This window comes from Hirundo rustica, chromosome 17 (assembly GCF_015227805.2).
Source record: "Hirundo rustica isolate bHirRus1 chromosome 17, bHirRus1.pri.v3, whole genome shotgun sequence".
NCBI lineage: Eukaryota > Metazoa > Chordata > Aves > Passeriformes > Hirundinidae > Hirundo > Hirundo rustica.
The window spans coordinates 7448401-7465839 of NC_053466.1; the positions used below are offsets into that span (position 1 = coordinate 7448401).

A 17439-nucleotide genomic window follows, 5' to 3' on the forward strand; every position below is an offset into this window, starting at 1 on the left:
TTTGTTTGTAGACTGTTGTTACTGCAGATAATATTGTCATTGCTACTGGAGGAAGACCAAAATATCCTATGGATGTAAGTTGCCCTTCCATTTGAAACTCCATTGCTTTGCTGGTTGAGATGCAGAACACAGTGAAGGGTATAATGAATGTAAAAATAAAGCAACACATGAGTGATTTTTGTACGTGTGTCACGCTAAAAATTGTCTTTATTTAAAGGATGGCTTTTTAGAAAAACATTTCCATAGACAGCAATGTGCTCTGATTCAGCATGTTGGTGTTGCTTAGAGCTGTAGGATAATTCAGGTTGGAAGTCAGCAGCCATAATATTCAGAGATATTCCCCTTGGTCTGTACTTCAGCCAACACAGCCTAAATCGCTATTAACTTTTATTGCTGACAGGATTTGCTTTGTAGATTCACCTTTGTGATCATAGGTTGCAGGTGCACTGGAGCATGGAATCACAAGTGATGATCTGTTCTGGTTAAAGGAATCTCCTGGAAAAACGTGAGTTCCCTTACCATGGTTGCAATAGATGCTGGCATTCCTACCTTTTCTATAAGGCAAGGTGAAAAAAGTTCAAAATTGCTTTTTGTACACCAATTTTTCTTCTGTTTTCCTTCTGAAAATGTGCTTTGTGATGCATCAATATCATACTACCAAATTTCATTAGTAACTGTTAGATCTTCTCCCTCCTCCTCTTACGAAATTCCCTTCTAAAATCAGATGAAACCTTTTCAGGTGTTAGGTTGTGCTGTAGCGATTACATCCCAAGTCACAAGAGGGCAGCATGAACTCACCCGGGGACTGCTCAGTCCCGGTTCCTGATTAGGGGAGAAACTCCAGAATTTTGCGTTCTCCTAAATTGTGGCAGTTCTGACAACAAAAGAAAATATGATGAGGCATTTGGTTTACTTTTGCTTTGGAAGCTATTGTTTAACTGAAATATTAAAACACTGGTTTTAATGGAAATACCTAAATGCCATAGTTATTTTTTACAGCATATAGCACAGTGAGATTCTGAGTCAACACTGCACTACAGAGCAATTTCCTGATGAAGTTAATTGTGATAGGAAATGCAGATTTGCTAGCCTGGAAGTCAAATAATGCTATCTTTTTGTCTTCTCTATTGAGCAATTCTAGAAAAAAACAAGAGTCATTGAACTATAATACTGGTGTTATTGCAAAGAAACATAGTTGCCATTCATGGCAGTGACTTTCTGCTATAAAAAATGCACAGTGTTAAGCTAAACTTCAAATAGATAAATGAGGCTTCTTGGTACAATTTTAGAAAGAAAGTAAATTTGCTGTTGTTTGTAGTGTATCAGTCACCTCTTGAATTTTGAAAGCATGATTTATGCGAGGAAATTGTTTTTAAGAAAAGAAACACCCACTCTAGCCCCCCCCCCCAAAAAAAACCAAAACCAAAACAACCCAAAATATAAGATTTATCCTTGTGAAATGTTTCTGTGAAAATGTGGCTCTTGTCCAGTTGCTGCTGATGCAAGTTGTAACAGTGTAATGTGGGAGTCTAGTGTTTATATGTTGCATTCCTGAGATTTAGTTAAAATAAGCCTGCAGGGGCTACAGTAGCATTTCTGTGCTTTATCAGGCTGTGTCTTAGCAAATGAAGGAGGGAGTTGTTAAAGGTTTGTTTCTGTCGGATTTGTTTCTGTTATAAATATTCCCAAGGTTCAGTTTAACACCTTTTGTTTTTAGTCTGAGCTGTGTTGTAGTTATTCTTTCTTTTCTCCCTCTCCAAATGTACATAGCTCAGCTACAAATTACATGCCTGGAGGTTACAGAACTGTCAGTCCTGCAGTTATTCTTTTTTTTTTTTTTTTTTTTAAAGGTAAACCATTAACCAACTTAAAAGTCCCTTAGTTATACAAACACGGGGAAGAAATTCACTACTGAGATGAAGGGTTTTGGCAGAGTGAATTAGAAAAGATGCCTTGAAATGTGTTGAGAATGAGTGAGAGATTGAGCAGGTGTGGACAAGGTTAGGTTCTGCTTTCTGAACTTTTCTTTTAGGCACTGACAATGCCCAGGAACCCCGTGTTTTGTACAAGTAAGTGTGAATAATGTGGGGCTGATGCTATGAATAAGTGCCAGCTGACGCGTATTTTTCATCTAATGAAAAAGAAGAGCAAACATATAACCAAATTACAGAAATTCTCATTCTTTTCCCTGTGAATCTCCAGTAGATATTTCTTTATGGGCAGTATGTGGCATTTTGCAGCGCTTCCCAGGAGTTGCATGCTAATGAGGGAGTGATCATCCATTCACAGATGAATCAGATGCCCTAATGCTGGAAAAATTATTTCCCATTATGTTAAATTGTTTGCTGAACATAAACCCCAGACTAGCAGATTTTAATCACTTTTACTCAACCTATTCTCTGTACACCTTCAGAAGTTGTATGTTTTTATTGTAGGATAGGGAGATGTTATCTGGAGCCTTTTGTGAGAAAACATGTGTTGTACTGACTGTGCAGTCCCTGGGGCTTACAGAGCTGCAGCCTCCATGTCTGCGCTCCTCAGAAGTTTCAAAGCATTGCTGTTACAACTGGGAGGTGCTGCAGATTGGTTTAGGGTAAGGCACAGGCCACAAGCCCGTTCAAAAACCTAACAAAACACTTTGTTGTCAGTGGAAATACTGTGTGGGATGCATCTCCAACATGTGAGACTTTAACAAGTCCGTATAAGACATAAACAGCAAAGGGGTGCAAGTGCAGCCTGTCCAGCAGCTGAGTGTAATGGCTGCCTGGCTGCAGCTGCTTTTATCTGCAGAACAGGGACTGAGAATTCTGCTTTTTGTACCCAGCAAATGTCGGGAACTGAGGATGAGGTCAGGAGAGAGAGGAGCTGCTGCAGTGTAGGGAGCAGCTGGGGACAGAGATGGAAACTGTGCTATGCTGGAGAGCTGATAGATCTCATAAACTGCAAGTGTTGATGGACAATTTCAATGATATTCTGGATTGAAAGGGTTTGAAATATTGGGAGAGATGGGAGCTGGAGTTTTATTTAAGAACTAAAGTGGATATATTTGGTAAATACCAGTCTAAGTTAATCTATTAAACCCATTTTCTATAATAGCGTACATAAGTGATTGAAGAGAGGAAGGGCAAATATTTGGAATTTGGAAAAATACAACAATTAAATAGCATATTATAAATGAAAATGAAATTTAGCAATGAATAAAATCTTGTATTGGGAGCTGTAGTCTACTTGATAGAAAGACAATCTAATTGATAGACCATCCCCATGTGCTGAAAGATGAGCTGTCAGGGAAGAAGATTGGCCTGGCTGAATAGAGAGTTTTGGCTGGAACTCAGAGAAAAAAGGAGTGTTTATGTCCCTGGGAGAAGAGGAAGGACTACAAGGATGTCATGAGGTTGTGCAGGGAGAAAATTAGAGGGGCCAAAGCCCAATTAGAACTTAATCTGACTACTTCTGCAAAAGGCAATAAAAATGTTTCTATAAATACAGTAGCCACAAAAGGAGGGCTCAGGAGAATCCCCATCCTTTATTGGATGTGGCAGGGGGAGAAGCATAGTAATAAGGATAAGGAAAAGGCTGAGTTACTTAATGCCTTCTTTGCTTCAGTCCTTAATAGTAAGAACAGTTGTTCTGTGTGTTCCCAACCCCTGAGCTGAAAGATGGGAACAGGGAAAAGAATGAAGCCCCCATAAATCATGAGGACTTAGTTAGAAACCTGCTACAGCACTTGGACATGCACAAGTCCAAGGCGCCAGATGGGATCCACCCCAGGGTGCTGAGGGAAGAGCTGGCTGAGCCACCCTCCATCATTTACCAGCAGCCCTGGCTAACTGGGGGATCCCAGCTGACTGGAAGTTGGCAAATGTGATGCCCACATCAGAAAATGTTTTTTATGCAAAAATATGCACGAGCTCATTCCACTGCTGTCTTCTTTTCTTCTTTTTCTGTTACAGGTTGGTTGTTGGAGCCAGCTGTATCCTTTGAAAAGCCTGTGATGATCTATGATTATGAGTAGCACAGCTGTCTTTCCTATGAAAGTTCAGTTTTCAGAATTCCTCGGCTCATGTCATTTTGTTGAGTTGATAAGAGAATAGTAGTAGTTTTCTGTGCAGTAACATCATGGAAATTAAGATCAGCTGAGGATAAATTCTCAGGTTCTTAAATTCACTGTCAACTATGTTAACTATAAGACTTCCAAGTTTTATTCTATGTACAAAAGCGAGCTAAAGATGTCTGTGTGATGAGAACCTGGTATCTCCAAGTAAAAAGCCCCCTTGTATACTACTTATATAATGTGTTTATTGAAATTGTCGTTTATGTTTTTCTTAACTGGTGCGTCACCAGATGTTTCCCTTGAGTGTGCTGGTTTTCTTACAGGCATCGGACTGGACACTACAGTCATGATGAGAAGTGTCCCACTTCGTGGGTTTGATCAGGTGAGTATAGAATATGTTACATCTCCTTACCCAGCAAATAAAAGACAGATTTGATTATTTTTATCTCCTAAAGAAATAGTGTTGTTTGCATCTCCAAACATTTCCTAGTACGTGCACAGTTTTTGAGGTGGGGGCATTGTTGTAAAAGTGGCAGTGACAAACACCACTTGTGGTGGTGACACTGGTGACAGTTCCTGCTTGTATGCCACCCTCTCCCACTTTAAGGAGTGGCTTCCTTAAAACTGGCAGCTTGTATGCCTTAAACCTGGTGGCATGAGTTTGCAAAACATTGTATAAGAATAATTCTTGGGATTTACACTCCTCATTGAAGAAATTGCCACCCGTAACAACATGAGGTCTGAGCCAGCAGGATATTGTGTGTGGCACTTGGTCAAACACTTACAGTGGGGTTTGCTCTGAGAACTTGATCCTCTGTAGGCAGGAAGAGCACAATGGCCATACCAAAGTTAATAAAGTATTAATGGAGATAAAATAATTATGTTCAGTCTGCAGCCACATTGAGTCTGATGGAAACTGATTAGTGAGCTCTCATGTTTCTGAAGAGACATAACCCTGCTGTTGCCTTCATATTAGTTAATATCAACTTTGAAAATAAAGTTTTGTAAGCTGAGAGAGCTTGTGTGGAGTTGTTCTATGTGAGTGGTTTTGTAATAACATCCTTTAAGTAATAAACATACTCTGGCAAAGTGCAGCTTGAGTTCCCGCAGTCAAGAGCACCGATGCCTTCGGATAAACCTGCTGATGCCACATTTTACTGCTGGAGTGTGGTGTGGCATTATTGCAAACAGGCTGTCAGGACAAATTATTATTTAGTATTTTTTGTATTAGAACTTTCTGTGAAACCTTAGTGATTCATAAAAATGACAGGTGTTATGGCAGAAGGAAATATCTTTCTCCCAGCGTTTTATGAAAGTATTTATTTTCATCAAACTCCTAGAAAATTGTAATTATGATAATGGTAAATTGAATATGCTCTAGGTTGTGTAAACAACAAATGCTTTAAAAGCAATAATTTTATTAATATGCTCTTTTATTTTTTTGAAAAGAATTTGAGTATTCAGGTGTAGGTGCCTCTTGAAATGGAGTTGCAGGTCATAGCGGCTCCCTAAATTCTCTTGTGTTAGCAGTGCACAGTAACTAAGTGATAAAGAAAGTTTGAAATGCAGAAGGTATTTACTGGGGTTTCCTGAACCCAGCTGAAGGAGGGGTTTACATTAGAAAGGTTAGATATCTAAGAAAAAATTGTTTCACTACTCAACAGCAAATGGCTTCTTTGGTAACTGAGCACATGGAATCTTATGGCACAAAATTTTTGAAGAGATGTTTCCCAACTAAAGTTGAAAAATTGAAGAGCAACAGACTGCAAGTCACTTGGAAAAATGCTGACCTGGACACAGAAGAAACTGATTCTTTTGATACCGTTATGTGGGCAGTAGGTAAATATGATTATCTTAACATTTCTTTGCAATCCTTCCCATTCTGAAAGTTAAGTCGCTTCATCATGGGGTCAAACAGCAACCCCCCTGCCCCCCAATTAAATGTTTAGTGACTTAAACATTGATAGTTGTTAAATTCTTTTCTTGCATGCCTGAACCTGTTGTTCATTTACAGTCTAAAAAATCATTAAAGTTACAGTGAATGGAAGAAGTTTGTGGTAGCTACTTTTGCATGAGCTGCATTAAATGGGAGACCATCTAGTATTCCTCACTTTTCCTAGAGTAAGAACATGAATTCCAGCAAGCTCTGGTTTGCAGGCAGTGTTCTCTAAGTTCACACTCTTGTTTGACTCATGAAGCTATTCACTGTAAGTGCATATTCATCCTATTTAAGAGGTTACTGTTTCTTCTAGGATTTTTTCTAAACTGTGCTGCTTAAGTTTGTTACTGCAGCATCCAATTCAGAAAAAGAGAAGTAACTGTCTCTAAAAACCCAAGCTCATCAGGGAACCTTGAGACGATATAGCTTTTTGAAATGTGGTTAAGGACTTTCACATATCTCAGACCCCTTGGAACTGACATACAATGACTAAAAGTAAATGAATTTAATGTCTATGAGCATAATCACCAGAAAGGGGAATCAAACCTGGGGTTTGCCTCCTTTGAGAGGCTGCTTCCTGCAAGGACTAACACACTAAATGATAAATGGTACAAAGCTCCAGCCCACAGGAATGAAAAGACTCCTTTGGTGCTGCCTCCCTTAGCTGCCCATTTGTCGCTGTTAAAAGTCTGTCCTCAGTTCCTGTATTGGTTCAAATGGGCTGTAAGCCCACCAGAGTAGGAGACCCGGTGTCTTTTGAGCTTACAAAGTTTTGTAAATATTTGGAATTCTAGATCAATAATATATGCCTAAAGGTAATAGTGGTAGGCAGATGATAGCTGGCAAACAAAGTAAATAGGCTTAAACGTACTGCCCAGGAAATCTGTTTTGATGCAAACGAATAATCGGTTTTACTAGCAGCTTTAGCAATCCCCTTGACTACTTTATATTCTTTTTATCTGGCACTACTGTTTCAGAGTAGTGGGGATGCATTGCTCTTTCATTTGTTTAAAGCATAAATTTAAATTTTTGTGGTTGTAGCACAGATCTGTTACAGGATCAGAAACAGATCATTTACAGCATTTCGTATTTTGCCCAGTGGACTTAATCTGCTGTCCAGTTGTTCCATTTCCCTGGTTAAGTCAGCTTTATATCTTCCTAACACCCCAAACAGAGAGCAGGTTGTGCATTGTGACAAATGTTTTCTTTTCCTTACTGTAACCACTACTCTCTTAGTAGTGCCTTGGGCTCTACAAATTGTGGATACAGCCTGTAATAATGGATTATTCTCATCAGAACCAATCAAATAGACTAGTGCTTGCCAAGAGTAAAAAAAGCTCATGCTATCTGGACACATAACAATCCTGAAAACTGTAGAATAATATTCATGAGGTGAGATGAAAATGTTTCCAAAAAGTGGGTTTCTAAGTGCTGTATTTGATTTTTCTTAAGCTTTCTGGTAAAAAACCCAACCCATTTTGTGGTTCTATGAAAGTACACTGAGTTGGAGACACACATGTCAAATGTCAAGTCAATTTGTTTATTTTTGTCTAAGATGGAAAAAAGAGCTATTAAGTTGAAATAATAAGAAAGAATCTTGGTTTACTGTTAATTATAATGGAATAGGGTTGCATGCTGAACTGTTGCGATTCAGTTGTAACATGAGTCTGCTTGCTATTTCAATCCAGAGGAACTGCTTGTATTACAATTTTTGTCATAGATCTGAATTACAATCCATATTTAGAAACAGCAAAATGAATAGTTTGAGGATTTTGTGTTGACTTTTTTTAGTGTTCAAATTGGCACTCCACCCTTAAGGATTAAACACATTAACAGTTCAAGCTGGTTAATTGGTGTGCAGTCCATATGATTCATTGTTTTGCTCTGTATCAACACACCCACACCAGGTGTCTCAGATAATAGGCTGGGAAACTTGGTGGTGTTGAGGATTTCCTGTCTGCAGATGTGCCAGTTACAATACTGATTGAAGCAAGTCAGCTTGTAGAGTTGGTTAAAAAGCAGCTGCTATTGTTAACTAATTGTAGCCTAAATTATAGTACATATTTCCATCATTTTTGCCAGTGCATCATGGAATTTTAGTAGGATTTTGTGAATAACATTAAAAGTAATTACTGACAGTGGGATATATTTTAATAAGTTACAGTACTGTCTCTTCATATCAACGGTTTAAAAAGAAAATTAGATTGTGTTTCTATGATGAGGGGTTTTTTTGCTTTTGGAATGTGTGATTTTCTGCCTGTGTGGATAAGCCAATAAAAGCAGGCACAATGCTCTCTTTGTTTTTCTAGCAGCTTTTTTGAGCTAGTGAAAATATTTGGGGGGGGGGGGGGGAGGAAATCTCATTTTGATACATTTTAATGCAATTTAAAAGTTTCAATCCAAAGGTTTGTAGGTAACTGTCATGGACCTGTGATACCTTGCTGAGGGACAACACATTGTCATAGTCCAGCTCAGTGCAAGAGCTTGTTCTTGACCTTTTTTTGACTTTTCAAGTTCAGCTCTGTATGTCCTTCTGTCTTACTAGTGCTGTCCTTGGCTTCTAGAGAATTCTCCTGAAGTTATAAGATTTTGAGGGTTTGAATTTTTGTTTAATGTAGAACCAATAAACTTTTACTACTATATAGTATTCTCCCTGCCCTTAAGGGCATACAAAAAACGTTTGTTAGGTGCCTAATTTACCTGAGTTCCAAAGCAATGGTAAATGTGTGTATGTTCAGAGCAAACATGGGATCTTCATGCGAAGGGAAGAGTAGAGATTGACACCTTTGTAAGCAGATGCAACTGCTGAGCTGCAGGGTAAAGTTGCAGGAGGTCAGCCTTGTAGGGAGGGTTCATTTCAGCTGTTGAAGGGCTGAAACCTGTGGCTGGAGTGCAGCAGTTGCAAACAGCTAACATACAAAAGGAATTGGTAAGTAGTATTTCCATGTGAGTTTGCAATAGACGGCAAAATATCCCTGCTGTAACTGAAACCTGATTATTCACCAAATCCTCAGAAAAATAACCAAATCGCTCCATCTCCAGTGGGCTCCTCCTGTGCACAGGAGCAGCACTGAATGGATGATTAAACTAAACAGGTATTTGCAAAATAGCCTGGAATTAGTTTGTCAGAGAATGTCAGGTAGTGTGCTAGTAACGTGGTGTGTACTGAGACTGGGAATACAGACAAGATTTTGATTTAGGTGAGACTAAAGTCAGGTTGGATAAAGTTATAAGGTGATGTGCCAATGTATAGGGAAAAAGTGGAGAAGACTATTGGGCTTGAGATTTATTCCAGAAAAACTCTCCTGTCACCCAACGGTATCCTCACAGTAGCCACCTACAGTAAAATGTGTGGTTGGCTCCAGTTTGGGTTTTTCAAACGTTGGGAGGCAGACAGGCATTCCGGCTTCTGTGGTAAGAAAGTCTGGAAGATCCACTATAAAATTCTGCTGTCAGCTGCACCTTTATCACCAGGGAAATCTTACTGGATGTAAGAATATGCTATCACTCATTTACCGCTGCTGCTTACCTGACAGTGCCTGTTCCTCTGGCTTCTTCAGAGCTGAGCTGCTTCAGTCTCCCCTGTTGGAGGTCCTTGTTCTTGCCCTTGTTCTGTGTTCAGGTGTGATTACCAGAGCCCCTGGGCAGGTGATGGGGCACAAGTGCCACAACACAGCCAGGCTGGCCAGTGTCTGTGATGTGAGCTTCAGCCACTCGCTCCCTTGTCACTCCCTGCAGTGGAGCCCCATGGCTGGCAGCCCCCTTAGGAAGCCATGTTGTTAGATTTTACAAAAACAGATCAAAAAGCTGGTTTTTCTTTTAAAGTTAAAAGCAAATGGGGGTCGGCACTGAAAGCAGGGCTCTGTGGTTTTCACAGCTGTGTGGTTAGTGTGTGGGTCTATGAAAGATGAGATTAGGGTGTGCTGTTAGAAGTGCAGGAGGCAGGTAACCTTTTTAAGGGTCAGATTTGAGTTGCACCTTTCTTCTAGATGTCTGGCATAATATTTTGCTGTTTTGAGTCAAAGCTAAATCTGATCTTGTGTCCTATACAATTGCACACTCCTATTCTTTGGCAGTTTCAGGACATCCTCAAACTAAAAGCACGTGTGCTGGTTTTAGGCAAAGGGCGGGTTTGTGTGCCTGGTAGGATTTAGGATCTTAGAAATAAGCTGTGAAGTCATGCTTTCTTGAAGTTGAAAATTTGAAAAAATCAGGAGTTATGGGTATAAAATGAAACTCCTACTGAGAAATGGTGAGAACTGATTTTATAATAGTAAGTAAATTCTGGGAAACATCAGAATTCCCTGAATTTGGCACTACAGCCTACCAAGACACATTGTATAATCATGAGCCTAAGCTACTGAATTTGAGATGAAGCAAGATCAGTAAGTTTAATTCTTGTTTATGAAGGTGAACCTGCGTGGGGCTAAAGGCCAATAAAGTTTCAGTTCAGTGTTTAAAATTTTTGATTTTGCCTTCAAAAATAATAGGCAGTAAAATTGAGAGAGAAACTTCACTATGAGAAGCAGCACATTTTTTGTAACTCTTAGCTATTAATACCAAGCTGTACATATGTTAAAATAGACTGGAATGGAAAGGTTAAGTGTTATCCTGCAGGTTTGATAAACTCAACTGTTGTTGTCACAGGTCTTTAAATGACTCTATTGACGGGTTTTCTTTTTTTTTCCTCTTTCAGTGCCTGCCATTGCGTGCTAAGTTTTCTCTTGGCTCTGCCTGGCAGGAAAAAGAGGAAACTAGAAAACCCCATTAGTTGTCCATTTGCAGAATACCCAGGCTTTACTCTCAATACACAAAGAAATACAACGGTAGGAAGTTGTTTCACATCCGAGCCAAGATAAGGTCCTGGAGGTTTATTATTTTTGTTGCCTGATAGCATCAGGACTGGGGAGCAGGGGGCAGAGAAGGAACAGCAGATCAACATCCCATGAGGACAAGAGAAGGGAAGACAGACAGATAGCCAAGTGCCGACAGCTTCAGTCAGTGCTCCCAGAGGAAGTGTTGGTTTCACCAGATGAAATTAATACACAGAAGTCTTTACAGAGGCATTCAGATGTGACATTGTTTGAGGGGGCTGGCTATATGGCAGATGTATAAAGCACTGAATCATATGTTTACATATAATTAGGTCTGTATTGACAAGCCAGGTTTTACTTTTGTTTAATAATTTCCTACATTAACATCAAAGAGCTCGTTTCTATAATGAAAACACGTTTCCCTTTTTGCTTTGCTTTGCTATAGCCCTGTATTAACATCAAATGCAAATCATGACTCATGCAAAAGTGACCTGCATGTGTAGATATATCCATATTCATGTAAAGCCTCTAAAACAGACACAATGTTAAAAAATTTCCTTAATTTGGATATACTCAGGCATTTTTTTTTTCTATGTGATCCTGTGTAGCGTTAAAAATTTTGTGATTACCACATAATTTCACTGTGCTTATTAACTTCCAAACAAGTTGGATAGGATTTAAGATTCCAGTTTCTGGGTCAGGAATTGCTTCCTCACATACTCTGTAGAAAGCTCAGTGTAGTGCTGTTAAGACTTTGGTGATCTAAGTGGTAACGATGTAAAAAACAGTACAAAGATATATTTTTAAAATATGAGATAATTTGATATGATTGGAATAGGAAGCTGTAATAAAATCTGGGCTTGGTTGGATTGTGTAATTTGTTTTTAAATACATTTAAAATGTTTCTAAACTCTACAGAAATAGCTAAAATACAGTTTGAGATAACTAAATCAGCACTTAGGACTTGAGAGCAAAGTTGACAAAATTTTTCATCTAAGCTGAGGGAACTATAATGTTTTAAGATAACTGTATTCAGATTTCGAGAAACAGGGACTTCAGGAATGTTTCATATTGGACAGCTTTATTAATAATTTTTATTCACAAAGAATACACAACACACTGTTGACATTGAGCACCGTTCAGTTTATGTTTATTGGAAATTTTCAGTGTAGAACTTACTTAGTTTTTATAGGTATATTTGTGCTACATTAGGAAACTGAATTTAGAATGCTCAATAAATATGAAAGCATGTGGGTTTTGTATTTTTCCACTGTGTGTTGTCCTCCATATTTAAAAAGGATCACCCTCTGATGTCTGAGCAAAGGCAATAGTGATCGAGCTCCTTTCCCACAGAGTGTCATATCCATGCTTTCTACCCCTGCAGCTTTCCCAGTATAGGTTTTCTCATATTTCTGCTTGGGCTATGAAATAGAGCAAAGTTCTTGGATATCCAGAATGGAGGATGCCAGATTTTTAGATTAACTCTGCTGAAGTTTTCTGAGAGCTTTTACTTTAATATCTTCTTTTTTCTTGTCCTTAAGGTCGAGCCCCTGACACCAAAACTCTCAATTTGGAGACAGTTGGAGTGAAAACTAATTCTGAAACTGGAAAGATTATTGTTGATGCCAGTGAAGCTACTTCTGTTCCTCACATTTATGCAGTTGGAGACATAACAGAGGTACTGAGTCTACATAAACTATTTTACAATAACAGGAAGCCAACTTTGTTCCTGACTAATAACTAGTCCCCAGATGTAGTCGTGCTCTAGTGTATATCTTAGTGTTTTGCACTTTTTCACTTGGCAGGGCTGGAGTGTTTATGCCAGCCACCTGGGTCAGTAATTTCCTTCACAGGGATCTTGTGAAGTATCTCAGCATGAGAGATTATTGCTGATGTTTATCAGGGAATGTATCATTGGTCAGAGGCTAATAATGATGTCTTTATCACTCCTATTATCTTTCTAATAATGTTTTTATCACTTTTGACATATGACTTCATAGTGCCTGTGAATGCTGAGTGAAAGCAGTTCTTACCTTTTGTAGCTGAGTACATTTACTGGGAATGACCATGGCAGGTTCTGTGACTGCATTTTGGGTATTCTGGCTGTTAATTGAGACTAATCACAAAACAGCTCTTCAGCTCCCTGATGAAAAATGCTTCTGACAAAAGTAGTTCCTTCTAGAATAAGAAAAAGTAATTGCCTAAAATATTGAATGCATTTGACTTTTGTTCATGATTTGTGCATGAGTATGTTAAATAAACATGAGGGGTGTGACTTTCTTGTTTGGTTTGTTTGTTTTAAGAGGGCAACATTATAACTTAAGCAAAATAATTTACTTGTTAGAGAGGTAAAACCAGATTCTGTGGTCTTATTCTAGTGCTGTTGATAATCTGTAGTCATATATGACAAGAATGTGTCATGATAAATGTGCACTTAAATACTTTCAGTCTGCCAATTTTCATTCTGCATAAGAGCTCAGATTATCTGCCGTAAGTTGGGCATCCTCAAACATGTTGATTTCATAAAAAATGTTTATCTGGATTCTGAACTGTGGAGTTACAGGAGGATGTTGTCATTATCTGCCTGCTGTGTCTGGAAAGTTTGGGCAATATGCAGAATACAGAGCAATGCCGGTATTGCAAGATACAGAGTTCTCTCACCTGTTACTGAACTTTAAGGAATTGAGGCCTTTCTATCAAGATTGTTTTTCCTGTAGTGCAGGCATCTCCCTTATGAGTCTGGTAAAGCTAAAAACTGTAGCAATATCCAAACAGTATATATAGCATAATTTTAGAGAAGTTTAAACGATTTCTCATTCTGCTGTTTAAAATATTTTAAAGATCTATCAAATATATAGATCTTACAGGTGCTTTTAATTGCTGAAGAGATGTAACAGATTAAATGATGTCTTGGGAACAGCCCTGCAAACTTCTGACTGGGCTCTAGAGCTGCCAGAGACACTTAAATCTCATAAATCTGCTGACCACTCCTGACCTCTTCCCTCTGTGTAGACATGTGTTTCTTCCTGTCTGCCTCCATCTTCATGTGGACTTGCCATTTCCCCTTAAATTGTATTAAAACTCTTTCCTTCTCAGATATTTCTCCTTTATTTTTTTTCCCCTTACTCTGCACAACTTCTCTGTCCTGTTGTCCTGTCCACTCAGAGCTTTGGGATTTTGTAGAGTTCCTCTCCTTTCTTCTCATTTCAGATTCCCTCTGTACTTGACACTTCTTGCTCTCAGATACTTCCTAAAGTCCACCTTCTGCTCACAACAACCTCCTACACCTGCTTATCCCTGATAAAAATGCCTTGGCTGGCCTCCTGCTTTCCCAAATTTTCTTTTAATTTCATCCAAGAAGCAGTGTTAGAGGCAATGCTGGCAGGGCTTAGATTCTGTTGCTTATTTCGCTGCCAATCTGCAGTGTTATTTTGAGCATTTCCTTTTGGATGCTTTTTGTCTTCTGCCCTTTGAGGATTTAGTCAAATAAAAAAATTAAAGTTGGAGGCAGGATGCCTCTCCTCTTTCCTACCCTGGATCTAAAAAACCATGTCTTAATTTATTTGTCATTTTCATTTTGTTGTTAAAACTTTTATTTCCTTTTCCTGCTTTTGTCCTTATTAGTGCAGATTTTTGAACCTGAGTGGTTCAATAGACACTTCTAAATATAAGTGTTAAAAACAGCAGCACGGTTCTATGCAGTGCCCAGTGTGCAACTGGGGGAAAATACGAAAAAATTGTCAGTGCTCTGTGGAATATTCCCTTAAGCTTTTATCTGCATATTGGCTCAATGCAGGGAATTAAAGAGATCATCATATAGTCCTCGTGCATTTGAAGTGTTTAGAGATAAAAAGAAATATTGCCACTATGTTATCTGACTCCACCACAATGTGACCTGTGTAATTCCACTTGCGAAGCAGTGAAGTTAATTTTATTTGAATGCTTCAATTGGTTTAGTCTTTTTTTTTAAGCAGAATAAAATTAGGTAATACATGTCATTGGCATGGGAACCAGCACTGAAAGAAATTTCTCTGTTGGTACTTGTCTCAAAGTAACACACAAGAATCAAGGGCGTCCTGCTAAGAACCACAAAGCTGCAGAGCTTGGTTGTGGAACTCTCTGGGTGTGACTGACCAAAAGAGCACAGGAAGGGGAATCTTGTTTCCTGTGAGTGAGCATCAATGATCCCTAAGAATCATTATAAAAATTATTTTTTCCTTCAGGGTTCCTGCTCAGGGTTTCTCTTTGCTCTGCTGTCCCTGTTAGAGTTTCTTTGCTACCATAAAGTGCTTTTGCTCTAATTTTGGAAGTAGTTCCCAAGCCCTCCTCCCTCCTTTACCACTCCACACTGAATAAACACTGAATTGCTACCAAATAGCAAGAACTGCTTTTTTTGTTTGAATTCAGTGCCCTGGCTGGAAGGGGAGTGAGACAGGGGGCAGCTGAGTTTCCTGATTGCTCAGAATGACTGTTTTCATTTGAGAGTCCCACCCAGCTGGTACAAATGGGAATCTGTGTGTGCATGGGTGTCTTGTTGCACCCCTGTATGACAAATGGAATCCTAATGTTACCCAAGATTTCATTTGGAAAAAAAAAAAAATCTCCCAGATGTCAGTCAGTTTGTGTACCCTCAAAAAACATTATTCAAGTTTTGGCAAAATACTGTTTTCAACTGGCAGGTGAAACTGCATTTCAGCATTTTCATCTTCTGTAATCAGGATCAGGAAGATCAAGCTGGAATTTTAGTTTGAATTCTTTTTTTCAGTGCTGATTTAAACTCTGTGTATTAAAATCCTTCCTCCAGTAGTGTTCCTGTTGAAAAGCATGGCACACACTATAAAGACATTTTCTCAGAAGAAGGTTTATCACATGGTCAGGCCTCTCTACATCTGTCATATTTCAAAGGGTGCTACAACAAAGATGTGTGGAGAAAGTGGAATGTACAGTATGTTGCTTTGAATAGTAATGAGACCAGAAAGAGTTGTGTTAGAACAAATACTCATTACTTCAAAGCTTTTTAAACTCTCCTAGGACCATCTCGGTTAAATGTATAATCCATTGGAGGATTCTTACGAACAATTCATATCCATAATTATCAGCAGAGTAGTTCTACACATGACTGCAAAGTGAATGTTCGTTTCAAATATTTACCGAGGAAGGTCTTTAAGTCATTGTTTATGAGGAATTGGGCTTTATCTGCATGGATGTTTTAGTAATTAGTTGGGTTTTATGGAATGCATGGCGGTGCTTTCACAATTTTATCTCTCGTTCCAATCTTCTATTCATTTCTGGAATGCCAAAACAACATATATTTCCTGCTACAGAAATGATTGGCAGGCATGTTTCAGGCAAATTGTGTGCAAGAAAAAAACAAATTTCATCTGGTAAATTACATTTAGAGACTTGAAAATCAAAATGCTGGATTTGAGAAATTGTGACTTGATGAATGTTAGAAGGAAAAAGGGATATAGACTTGCAGCTTTGTGATTTGTTATGAGCTGTGGAGGAAAAATAGATTAGCCTTAATTAACAATTACAATTTTGATTGCTGTTATCAGGTTAGATAAAATGTTTCAGATTGGTTTTTTTGCAATTGAACTTTTAAGTGGTTATCAGTACAGATAGAAGCCTAGATGCCAATTAATATGTAGATAATTAATATGGTCTATATACTGAAGAAAATGGTAGCTAATACCACGTACAGAGTCGGTCTACCAACCTACGGAAAAAGATAAGCTGGTAAAGAAGAATGGATTCCAGTAAAAACTTAAGGATCATGGAAAAAAGTGAAAAACTTTGAATGTGTGTGATGGGGAATCCTTGTTTTATTTTCTGCTGAGAACTGGTTTTAAGAGCTTATTGAATGACTCCAAGTGGGGCTTTGCAGGAGTGTGACAAGTGTTGTATCTAAATGGGACGTGTATGAATCAAAACTTCACACATTTTGTAAAGCATTCCATGTTGTGCCACAAAAGTGTTTCTCAGGTACAGCTTTCTTACATTTCCACATCATTCCTTCTGAATTTGTGACCTCTGTTCTCCTGTCAGACAAGCATTTTGATGACATGTCTTGGATGAACTCTTAACCGATGGGGTTTTTTATTAGATTTATGGATTTTTTTTTCAATCTTATTAACGTATATGGACTGTTCTTCCTGGGGCTTGAAAATATTCCCTTGCAAATACCTTACTTCAATTTTCAAAAACTTTCAAGTTTTTTAAAACCAGCTCTGCAGCTCTGATGCTCCAGTGGTGCTGTGCCAGCACTCAGATTATTGGGGTTCTGGCACATTTACAGCCCTGTTTGGATATAAAAAGTAGCCAGGACTCATGGCTGGAACTGGAGCACATCCTGGTCATATCCTGCTGTCGTTCCATTTCTCACTTGCAGGAGGTTTGCATTTGCCAATAGAATCTCTTTCAAGCCCCTCTGTAAGAGCAGAGCCTGAGACCAGGACCAGCTCACCCTTTAGGTCACAGTGCTACCACTAGCAAAAGAGTGTTCCACTTTTCCAGAACAGGACCAACAGAGGAAGTCAGTAACAGTGTCCACAAATAGCTAGGTTTTGTGCCTGTATTCTGTGAAAATGTGTCAGACAAAATTTTTTTAAAGGTGTGGTATTATAAAAACA

At 38.7% G+C, this 17439-nt stretch overlaps 1 protein-coding gene across 1 annotated transcript in view; it reads left to right on the top strand.

The window, feature by feature from the left end:
• Positions 1-17439, top strand: part of TXNRD2 (thioredoxin reductase 2) — a 31171-nt gene that overhangs the window by 4924 nt on the left and 8808 nt on the right. The window contains exons 7-12 of the mRNA XM_040080497.2: positions 12-74; positions 435-505; positions 3954-3973; positions 4345-4436; positions 5719-5893; positions 12349-12485. Coding sequence (XP_039936431.1) covers positions 12-74; positions 435-505; positions 3954-3973; positions 4345-4436; positions 5719-5893; positions 12349-12485 — 558 coding nt within the window. The remainder of the gene's footprint in view (positions 1-11; positions 75-434; positions 506-3953; positions 3974-4344; positions 4437-5718; positions 5894-12348; positions 12486-17439) is intronic.